The 12,138-nt window shown below is 38.2% G+C and overlaps 1 protein-coding gene across 1 annotated transcript; it reads right to left on the bottom strand.

The window, feature by feature from the left end:
• Nucleotides 1-4,899: 4,899 nt before the first annotated feature.
• Nucleotides 4,900-9,929, bottom strand: LOC135471637 (uncharacterized). Its single transcript, XM_064750942.1, has 7 exons — nucleotides 9,872-9,929; nucleotides 9,332-9,429; nucleotides 8,810-9,148; nucleotides 7,227-7,630; nucleotides 6,964-7,063; nucleotides 6,356-6,459; nucleotides 4,900-5,916 (listed from the first exon to the last, which is right to left on the bottom strand). The coding sequence occupies exons 2-7, from the start codon at nucleotides 9,414-9,416 to the stop codon at nucleotides 5,878-5,880; spliced, it is 1,071 nt and encodes a 356-aa protein (XP_064607012.1). The 5' UTR covers nucleotides 9,417-9,429; nucleotides 9,872-9,929; the 3' UTR covers nucleotides 4,900-5,877.
• Nucleotides 9,930-12,138: the final 2,209 nt, after the last annotated feature.

The following is a 12,138-nucleotide window of genomic DNA, read 5'->3' as shown; positions in this document are numbered from 1 at the left end:
CAGGAGAATGTACAGAGGCGAAGGTGATAGTGCTTACACGTCTACGAGAATGCACTGGGGTGTGCATGAGGAAAGTTTAGAAAAAGAATGCATAAATTGTCATATTTAAGTTTAATTTGAAATGTCTTTTTTGTTAATTTCGTAACATTCTCCAATTTAGCCTGAGGCATTTCATTTCTTCAATTCCTCTTAGTCATTCATCTCAGATAAATGGTAATGAGTTGAAAATTTAAAAAAAAACACAGAAAGACAAGATCTTTTCGCCTGGGCTATTTCACGATTTATCTATAGTAGAGTTCGCCCATAGCAACTGAGTGATACGGATCGAGCTAACCTTGCCGGGTGATGGGCGTTACACGTGTGCAATGATGAAGCTAAATTCAACGCCTACGTAATACATTTGAACCAGTAGTAAGTTAATTCTTCTGTACATATATCTATGTGTACTTTAAGCAAAAGGATTCTAACTGGGACTTGATTTTATGATTTATTCTTTACAAATTAACTATTTCAGTACTTACATTTGTTCCCTTCACAAACACTCTCTACATTCGCAGTTTATGAAGAATCATTATTGAGGTGTGGAAAATACATGCTAGCACAAAGTGAGGGGAGTTTGAAGGTATGCTTTAAAACACTGAGTTAAAAACACCAGGACATGCTTTTAAAGTTGGGCATACCGACTGCGTCCGTGTAAAAAAAATGTTTAACTAACCTTTGACTCGTTGAGCAGTTTGGCGGAATCTTACTCCTGCGGATGTGTCCCGTCTCCCTCAGTCAGAGTTATGGGGCTTGTCTGAGGGACATTCTCACACATGCCCTATATATATGCTGTAGGTTTCCTGGTTTTTTTTTTTCCTTTCGTGGCCCAAACATTTTACTTTTACTATCCTATAGTTTCGTGCTATTTTCCAGTTTCGTCTTTTGTTTTTATCTTTTCTACTCTGACTTTTTATAAGTGATTTTCCATCACTGGGCGTATGATAAAAAAAAATGTGTAGCAGGTGTTGTTTTTGGTTTGTAAGAAATCGTGGGTGTGGAACCCAGATGAAGATAACCCCCGATGGCCATTGGCTAGCCCCCGCGGCTCGTCTTGACCGAACCCTCTATTTCCTCCACAAGGTTAATCTCGGCTAATGACTGTGGTGTAGGTAATACAAGCCACAAAAAAGCAGAATAAATAGCATGTGTGTGAATGGTGAAAATATGTATATGACCGTGTGACAAATGACGGATACCTCTCCACTTAGAGAATTAGTCGTTAGAGTTCAATTGCGGACCTGTATATCGATTTCTTAAGTTACAGACCTTAATTGGCGATTGGGTAAGCAATGTTTTCTTTTTTAACATCACATAAAACAGTCAATGATCAACCTGATCAAATATGATGTTATTCTTTAGTAGCGCGTAAATAACCAATCAGACAAGTAAAATCAACCATGATGCGAACGTTTGTGATCAGCTATGAGGGTAAATCAATCTAGGAATGCAAAACGACTGTATTTGGGTACTCTTCCTTTAAAATATAATCTATTTTGTGTTTAAACCGTATATGCTCTTCTCATATGATATATGATTTGACAGTGCTGCCCAGTATTTTACACGTGTATATCCAGCTTAATGTGACAACGCATACTTTTGGTTAATTATTTACCTATGGGTTATAGGTTATAAGAACAAGTGCTTTTAACGGACTGAAGTTGTTAAAAAGGCCATGTGTTTGTAAGACGACATACACAAAATGCAGGTGATATATGAGTTAGTAGTGGTAATTAGTCAGTAGTACTAATGCAACAATTCTGATACCTCTCGGTGCTCTAAGACGCCTTAACTGTCGAGCTGTTGTCCTGGTGCATACAGAGGGTATACACTTACATCTTTAATCACCCACTTTATTAGATGACCCACCGGGAACAGTATACATTATTCACAGCTGCTGTGTTGGCAAATTAGCTATTGTTTTATTTCGGTGTTTTACTTTAAAACAGGGTTATATTTGTCAGTATATTTTATTCGTATGGGTATGTGCAACTCATCATTATCTGTGTTGTATTTATTTCTGGTTGTCCATCAATAGATCCCAAAAATAAAGACACGTGGAATGTGCTTTGATGAAAACCTCGAGCCTTTTTTGCCTGAAAAAAAAGACATTTACTCTAGGTTAAACACAAATATGCAGAGACGGACGTGCATGTACATGGAGGGTGGGGCGTTAACGTCCTAGAAAACAAGCATGAAAGTATTGAAAGTATTCTAGACTTTCAATAGAAGATCTATGTCATAAATAGTTTGCGATCAACTACCCTAAACTTAGATATCGTTTCAAGGGATTCTTTTTCATTTAGGTGCACCATTACTTTTTTCTTCTTTTTTTCTTTTACATATATATGCTTTTTATAGGTGTATAGCACAGGTCACATGGCGTATTTATGCGCTCCACCAAAATGTTGAACGGATCCCTGAGGTGCCTCTTTCGTGCTTTAATATTCATTTTATTCATCATGACTGTTACACGTCAAATTTAAAAAACATACTGAATCGAATCGGCTAAGTTATAATTTGATTTATTCACTTGTTTATTTATTTAATTGGTGTTTTACTCCTTACTCTAGAATATTGCATGTATGCAACAGAGGCCAGCGTTATGGTGAGAGGTAACCGGGCAGAGCCCAGGGGAAACCTACGACCATCCGCAGGTTACTGACAGACCTTCCCATGCCTTTGTACTGAGGCAAGTTTGCTCCCTACTATTGTACACTTATAAACGTAATACTGATTCCGCATGTTGCTGACAGGCCTTCCCACGTAAGGCCGGAGAGGAAGCCAGCATGAGCTGGACTTGAACTCACAGCAACCACACTGGTGGGAGGCTCATAGGTCATTGTGTTGATTTAGTTAAGGATTTTATTCAATGCACTAATATAGGAACTCATTTTTACATTATGTTATGGGTACAAATGTCATGGAACAGTCCAGCGGCAAGGGAATACTTTATACATAAATCATATAAGCCCATCCTTTCAACAGGTATAGCATTACCATTACAAATATTTCTTACACAACATTGCAGAAAAAATAGTAAAAATATATAACGCGAGTAGAGATGCGCCTTATCTACACAACAGGTTAAATTACAGTTCTTTTAATTAATAAGATACCCCGGTCAGATTGCAGTAATTTTGATAATCTCAAGATCTCTTGCAGTCTTAAAAAAAACATCACTTGCAAAGGAAAAAAGGTGATAAGGGCAATCTTTCATGCATTGGTGGTCATTCATGCACAGGCGGTCGTATCTCGGGCAGGATGATCATCTTCTACGTAGCTAATCTCGCTTATCTCTCTCGTACAGGCATAATACATCGTAGCAGTTTTCCCTTTATTAGCTAAAATCAAATTATGCAACCCACAGTACATGCAGAGAGGCTGTCTAACTTGATTCTGCATTTTCATTTAAATGCCAACAAGCCAGTGAATCGAGATGAAGAGCCTTTGATGCATGAGCTGTAGTGATCTCTAAGAAAACACTCTATTACACATGAACGAAGCCATATTGTTTCTTTCAATGCTAATTGTTTATCCATCAGATAACATCTACATACATTAATCAAAGAATACACGTCATATCATTCATCTTGGTTTGTGTCAACAAAGCACAAGGACAGAATAACTGTTGCGGGTATGTAGCTACTTCTGTCAGCCATGAATCTCTCCTTAATAATAGTTAATAAGGCGATAAGCCCGATTGTTTGCGTTAAGGTGTGTTAGAAGGTCATTCAACCAGGCTTCATCAGCGATAATTTAAAATATGATCAAATTAACTTTAGCCGGATTCGATGTGGCCTCTTTTCATGCAATATGACAATATGAAATATGATTGTTGCGAGTTTAATAAAGACAGCCCGTTTCATTAGCAAAAAACTTGCACATGCGGCGATATACAGCTTTTCATAACTAAAGGTTCCTAGAATTTCTCCTCAGAATTTACTGCGTGTACATGTCTTATGTACAGATATTGCATTAACCGCTTCGGTGGCTTAGAGTGTCTGCTTAAAGCGTCTGCTTCGAAGTCGGCAGAACTTAGAGCAAGGAAACATAACTGGTTGGCCCGGTGTCAGTACACTGAGACTGGGTTGGGTGTATAGTGGCTTCTGCGTCATACTTCCGGGGAGGCAGCACTTTTGGAGATATCGACAAGAAGACACATTATATGTACACACACCCAATGACTCCTCCTCGTAACATAACTGAAAACCTCAAGTGTATGTGTGTGTGTGTGTGTGTGTGTGTGTATATATATATATATATATATATATATATAATATATATATATATATATATATATATATATATATATATATATATATATATATATATATATATATATATATATATATATAATCATCAGATATCGTACAAGATGCCGTCGTGAGCGATTGACCCAAAATTTAGCCCTGGGCGTTGTATGCCAATCACAGCAACGCACAGATTAAATCACATTTTCCTGAAGAGTAATTTTGAAAGTTTGACTTTATTAACTGAATAGCGACGACATCGTTATTGTTGGAAAATTGCACGAAATCAGTGAAATAGGGCCTCTAGTCAATATACCTCAGTTATAGGTTTTATTTTAACTGTGGAGGTAAATGCATAAATAGTAGCAGCTTGCACAACCTACAGCACCATGGCTTGAGAAGAATTAGGTAATAAACAATGTAGCGATCTGAATGATTTAGTAAGCTCACAATCTGAGTGAATTTAGTTTCACCTCACTTCATGAGTAAACTGACATAGACGACCAGTGACTGTATCAACGTAAACCGAATAACATATTGTTATATTATACTTGAGATTCGCATAAACAACCAACCGATCAAAAACAAGTCCATGAAAAACATGTTTTGTTTTATTATTTTTTTAAAATTTTGATAGCTAATATAGAATAAACGCATTATGGCATATCAACACACTAAATGAAAGACGAATTCATTCTTGTGTACATGAAGATGTAGCACAACAGCTTCATTTCAATTTTCACAAATGTAGGTTTCACAGAGCATCAATCACTCATACATTATACAATTCACTGCACGTTGAAAAATAATAAAATTAAATAAAGATGACAAGATGCAGACAATAATATATACCTAGTATATAAAACAATGTGTATATAAAGCACAGCTGTTATCACTGATGTCGTATTCAAAGATGCTAGTCACTGGAGCATTATAAAATTCATTGCATGTGGAAAATAATGAAAGTAGAAAAATGTCAGCATAGAGACATCTCCAATGCACACGGCTAATTAAACTGTTGTACAGGTAAGTAAATTTTATTAACTCTCATCTACAGATAGTATTTAATGTGAGCACCTCTCGTGGGAAATTATTTTTAACCATAACTTAAATAACTTGGAAATAATTCATTTATAATGAGAAGGGAAGTCTGTTTTACCTGAACCAAGATCAGTTGCCAGATTATGGCTATTATACCCTTGGCACATACAGAGGAATAGTTCAAAATATAACACAGACATTAACCCACATTTTTGAACATAAATTTGCCACATATCAGAAACATAATAAATATAATATGCATTTCTAAAACTAATAAGAACAACAGTTAAGTGGTGCTTTTAGATGTATGCGTGCGAATTGCATAATGATAAGGTAATTACCCAATTGCTGCAGCAGATAAGCACATTAATAACTATTCACTTATTCATGCTGACTACCTGTGGCAGGGAAATCAGTCACTTGCTGTGCGATGATGCCCAAGTCCTGGCTGCAAACTATAGTATAGCCATAAGGACTTAGGTATGTAGATTCCCTTGGTTATCCCCCTTTATTACATTACGGACATTTCTGATAAATCAGTTTATTACGGGATTGGCGACCTGCAATTCCTGTCCACTGACATCTGAAAACAAAGAAACATGAGGCATAGATGTGAATAGATTGGGATAACCATCATTTCTAGGAGGAAACTTAAAATAATGATAGCTGTTTCAAGGCTTCAGAACGACCTAGTGCCTTGCAGGGTTTGACTTATCGCTGATAGCAGAGTTTTGATTTATCAGTTACCCAGATATATAATCCATAAAACCCAGTTGATATTATCGAGAAGTAAGCAGTTTTGACTAACCCAGCACAAACCAGTGAGGTATGGCATCAGCCGAGTATTCGGTTTGATTAAATTTTTAAATGGTAGGTATAAATGACATTGCAAAGTCAAATTACATTGATGTACCTATCATTATATATTTGATGATGACAAATTTTCAGGATTCCGGTCAGTTTACCACCATGAACTACTGCTAAAACTTAATACTACACCGATCTAGTTTCAAATTACCTACCACGTCAATATATCCGAGCATAATGGATTCATCCGAGGTCCGTCCATCATCATATGTAGATGGGTACCCCCCTATAGCCAAAGGACACTTAAACTTTGGATACCCTGCACAACAGACACAGTGAAAGTAGAGATATGGCTGTCACATGGAAGCGCTTATAGAAGCGAGCGCGACAAAATAACAGGGTTAGCTTATGGTTTCCGGAAAATCTTGACCCCTTCCTTGGTCCTTGAAACTCAAATTCAGCTATCCCTGTCTCGTCTGTGGATTTAAGTCAGGAGGTATATCGGATACTTGCCGAAGGGCGGCGGTTTACTCTGGGCACTTCGGTTTTTTTTACCCATAATATAGACCGTCATCGTATAAATATAAATTCTTGAATGTGGCAACAATCAATAAAGTCAATAAATCCATCAATTCCATATCAAAATGCAAACAAGACGAAACCGTCCAAAGCTTAATATCAGTATACCGGGTTTTGGGGTAACATTTGCTCAGTTTATTCAGGAGATTGGCCTGAAGTTTATCAAGCACCTAGATGAAATCTTAAGTCTCGGTCTGGAAATTCATGTGTATTAAAATATTCATGTATATTAAAAACAAGTTACCTGTGAACTCAAACTGTAAACATGGCTTTCCGTTAACAGCCATGATAACTTCACCATCCTGATATAGGATATATATGCTCTTCCAAGAGGTAAACTTGTCCTGTAAAAAGTTATGAAATCAGCCTTTTCTACTAAACATACACATCAGTTAGTATCGAGGAACAAAGATATAGAATGTGTTTTACGAGTGAAAATAACATTAATATATTTTATCTAAAAGGAATAAAACGAGCAATAATAAGTTGTAAATAAGTTGTACTTACTCCAGCTTCATAAAAGCATTCCTGTATCACCGGAGCTGGTTGAGTTTCGTTCTGAAGGAGTAACCGATAAGTATAGGTGCTTGGCTTATAACTGCAAGATATAGTTGCGGTGTGATTTTCACCCTTACTGGAGAATATCACTTGATACTTGTCTTTTAAATCTTCCCTGTTTGTGGCCTCAAGTTTAAATCTGACGTAAATCTGAAAGGAGACTCCCAGTTCGTTGTTGAGGAAGATGGGTACCAAAAGCGGAGCTTGATTGAGGAAAACGGCTTTGCCATTATATGCGTCCACGTCTTCAACAGTTTGTGTCTTTTGTTTGTTTGTCTTTTTAATGTAATATTTAGAGCTGACCGTGTCTGTGTCGAAACAATAATCAAACATGGTGTCACACGCCGTGCTGTCTGAAACAGAAATAAAATATGTGTCACGTAAAGGTGGCCAGGACATCGTTTTGAAAACTATTACCTGAAACACTGGCTCATGTTACCATTTTGTCGAAATTGTTCTATAGTGACGTACAACTGTAGTTGTGTGACACATTTCCAACGCCCCAAAAATGCTCAAGGCAGAAACTTGCAGTGTCCGTGAAGGGGAAATTACTCACATCCAATTCGAAATAACAGGCTAGAATATACGCATAAATTTTAAAAATAAAACGAATATGGGAATCTGACTATATGGTTGTAATCGGAGAACTTTTCTAATAGGCATGCGTGGGAGTACTTGAAATATCATCTACATCAGGGGAACTACGCGCGAGCACTCTGCCCACTCCAAGAAAATCAGACTAACCCCGATGGTCTGTCTACACTCAGGTAATCTACCTACACTCCGAAAATCTGACTGAAATCAACTCAAGCACTTTGACTTTACTCGGGGAGTGCATTCGTTAAATATAATTAAACTCTGACGATGCATAGTACATTTTTTTCAAAATCTGACTACACTAGAAGGAATCTTTTTAGACTTGGAAAATCTGATTACACCAGAGGAGTCTTTGTACGTACATTGGGAAAATTTAACTACACTAGAGTAGTCTTCGTACATTGGTGAAATCTGACTACCCTACACCTGTCTTCGTACACTGTGGAAATTTGACTACACTAGAGGAGTCTTCGTACATTGGTGAAATTTTACTACAGTAGACGAGTCTTTGTACACTGAGGGAAATCTGACTACACTAGAGGAGTCATCGTACACTGGCGAAATATGACTAAGCTAGAGGAGTCTTCGTTCAGTGGGGAAATCTGACTACACTAGAGGAGTTTTCGTATATTGGGGAAATCTGACTACACCAGGAGAGTCTTCGTACACTAAGGAATTTTGACTACACTAGAGAAATCTTTGTACATTAGGGAAAATCTGAGGGCGGTCGAGGAGTGACTATATCAAAGGTAGCCTAACTACATTCGGCAAATTTGGGTATACTAGTATAATCTGAATATGCATACACTTGGAGAACACGTAAATGACTTGTTAATAGTGTAGCTTGTGGTTGTTATACTGGGGATAGTGGAGGACTCACTCGTTTATATTTAACCTTTTGATTGGTCGCTTAAATGAATATAAATGAGTGTTACCCGGATCAACATTGATCGTCTCCTGGTGTTGTACACATTGACAAACTGTTTGGTTCCACGAGAGTTTTTCATCAAAGTCTCGACAGTCCTTGGTTTCCCAACTGTTGTTGGTAGGATTCTTTTGCTTATACTGAGACGGTTCACCGGCCACAGTTTGAAAGTTGTCGCAGTGAGTGTGCTGCGGGTCATGTGCTTCCTCTTCCGTCCAGTCAGTGGCACAGTAGCACCCGTTCCGGTTCCACTTGGTGCCGGGCCTACAAGTTAGGTTCTTCCACAGTCCTCGTTCCTTCAATCTGTACATTGCCTTGTCTGTCAAATGGTCGCTGTATTGAAAACATTCTGGAAAAGAATAAATACACACTTTTAAGAGGCAATATGTTTTGTAGATTATATACAGTATAAATACATATAAAAATGACATGACGATAACACAGATAAATTATTACTGTTTTATCTTACACCCGATACGTACCTTGTTATTTAAATATGATAATGATGCTTAATTAATAAATAAAAGCCTACCAAATTCCACACAGGTCACTATTGTCAGGACAAGGGAATGAAATAGCACAAAATCAAGGGATTCCATAGCTAACATCCTCCCCATGTTGTCTTCTGACCTGAAAATACAAATTAAAACATATCACAGCATTAAATATACTGAGGCGCCATTCAGGTAGTAGTGAAGGAGCACATTTCTATATAGCCTGGTAAGCACTGGTATACAGGTATAACGTCCTACCCAGGAGACTCTGAACATATACCATATATATTGCATTTAACCATGTTGTCAGCTAAAGATTACCAAACAAAACCACAATCATAAAGCTTCAAAAACAAATCCATTTGCCATACCATTGAGAACGGTATCTCAGGGTACACTTTATTTAGGGGCCGGTAGCATGAACACAACTTAAGCGTGATCTCAGTGTGTTTACGAAGAAAACTTCTGTTGACAAAAATATCATACTATGAAACAATGTTAATTGCTTTCGTAAGCCAGAGTCGTGTACAGCTGTAGATTGTCAGCGTTATGATCGTAATGAAACTGTTACAACGTACCGTGTCTCTTAATCTAGCTTCCATACATGAACTACAGCCGTGAAGGGCGCCATTTTGTTTTGACACATCCTTTACCATCAGAGAGACCTAGAAAGGAAACAGACCATGACGGCCAGTGCTGGATCTTTGCTTATCACCGCACACCTTAGACATTGAACCCAGTGTTACCTCCCTTGAGTACGGTGACCTAAACAGCCTAACTTCTTGTGTTGATTTATTTATTTATTTGATTAGTGTTTTACGCCGTACTCAAGAATATTTCACTTATACGACGGCGGCCAGCATATGGTGGGGGAAACCGGGAAGAGCCCGGGGGAAACCCCACGGCAGGTTGCTGACAGATCACTTCTTGTGTTGACCTGCATATGAATATATAATATAAAATATTTCCATATTAATATATTATAATTTTACTCTATTAACTCAGTTAGGGTTGCAAGTCATTTTATAACTACACTTGGAAGGCCAGGTCCAAACTTTGACAGGGTAACTGAAGTGAAATGGGTACAACCTCTGGCCAAGCGGTGTAACCGTGGGTTGCAATTATCACAGGCGTGGTGTTCTGTATTTGAGGCCGGATTTCACTTGATACGTGTGATTATTTGACAACCATATTACCGTCGTCGCTTTTCTGCTTTTACTCTATGCTCAGTATTCACCATTCTGCTGGTGGACTTGGTATCCTCGAGGCCTCAGAACACAATATTTTGAGTAATTCTAGATCAGATACGTCTAATAAATTGCAACTGACACCATTGCATGTTTTCACCTTATTCTCAGCCATGGTGCTAAGGGGTGTGTACGTTGCTACTTGTAAGCATATACATGAACAGTTGGAATAAAACCCTGAGAGAGGTAAATTGAAAAGAGGCCAGATTTCACCGGTAAGAAGTGCGACCATTTATCAATTATGACGCTGTAATCACTGCTCTGATTTTACTCTCTACTCAGTAGTCTTTTACCTTGGTGATTTTATCATAATAGGCATATTAAATTTAACGTATCAGTACTCTGGATATTTTCATGTGTTGTTTCAATTAGGTAGATCGATGTTGTATCTTAGACCTATCACCCTTTAATTTCAACACGGGGCCAACGTGGCTCAGTCGGTTAGCGCGCTAGCGTAGCGTAATGACCAAGAAGCCTCTCACCAATGCGGTCGCTGTGAGTTCAAGACCAGCTCATGCTTCCTTCCTCTCCGGCCGTACGTGGGAAGGTCTGCCAGCAACCTGCGGATGGTCGTGGGTTTCCCACGGGCTCTGCCCGGTTTTCACCCACCATAATGCTGGCCGCCGTCGTATAAGTGAAATATTCTTGAGTACGGCGTAAAACACCAATCAAAAAAAAAAATTAATTTCAACACATATTACAGAAGGGTTTAGTTGAGTTTTAGAAAATGATGCTATGAATAGGGCACCCATGTAGTCATTTGTAACGTTTACAAAATAACCGCACCTTTAAAATTATATCATATCAACACAGTTTATGTTGTGTTTTTCGAGACTTTAAGTCCAGACAAAGCTCCACATTGTATGCTGTAGGCGTGTAAAACGATGAAAATGAACAAGCCATTGAGAGCAGAAGATCAAACCACAGAACCATGGAGACAAGCTCCACCGTCAAGGTGTTCGAATATTCTTACAGCTGAAGGGAAGTTGTCGTCCTCGCTCAACATCAAAATTACTCAATCCAAACAAAAGCAAGAAAAATGACTTGAACTAAATCAGTCTTGGTTATATTGTTCTGATATTACAACATACGTATATATACTCCTGATGAGTCACTTTAGTTCATGTTTTACTTGTCCTTTTTCACAGTGAAATAACACTCTGAAATGAGAATGAAGGTAGCCAAGCATGATCTCCAATCCAGGCTTCGTCCTCGTGTCAAAGGAGGCTCTATGCCCCTGGCTGATGTCTTGTTTTTGAACCGTTTAAGCATGCCACTCATCACAGGAAATGCTGAAGTGGCTCTGCATCACACCTAGAAAAATATACAACATTATATTTTATCAGAAATGTGCATCAGAAATCATAAAATGTAAGTAACCACTCTGTCGGTCATTTCAACTTCCTGTGTTTAATGGTCGAGTTTATGTGAACAGTCACCTTCTTTTTAAACGCCATATGACACAGCCCTCTCTTCATGTCCATGGCTTTGTGATAACTAACTCATTAAATCTGAGTGAACGTGCTAGCGCAGCACACAGGTTCAAGAGATTTTCACCAATCGCCGTGAGTTTAAGTCCAGCTCGTGCTGGCTTCCTC

This window comes from Liolophura sinensis, chromosome 7 (genome assembly GCF_032854445.1).
Source record: "Liolophura sinensis isolate JHLJ2023 chromosome 7, CUHK_Ljap_v2, whole genome shotgun sequence".
Classification (NCBI taxonomy): domain Eukaryota; kingdom Metazoa; phylum Mollusca; class Polyplacophora; order Chitonida; family Chitonidae; genus Liolophura; species Liolophura sinensis.
Note: the sequence above shows the minus strand (reverse complement) of the source record. Positions and strands in the feature narration are given on the sequence as shown.

Bases quoted from the DNA above. Each gene is read 5' to 3' on its own strand.
- LOC135471637 (XM_064750942.1), bottom strand. From the start codon at position 9,416: ATGGGGAGGATGTTAGCTATGGAATCCCTTGATTTTGTGCTATTTCAT. The intron at 9,149-9,331 runs GTAGGCTTTTAT...ATTCTTTTCCAG, and splicing joins AGTGACCTGTGTGGAATTTG to AATGTTTTCAATACAGCGAC. The intron at 7,631-8,809 runs GTAACACTCATT...TTTCTGTTTCAG, and splicing joins GACGATCAATGTTGATCCGG to ACAGCACGGCGTGTGACACC.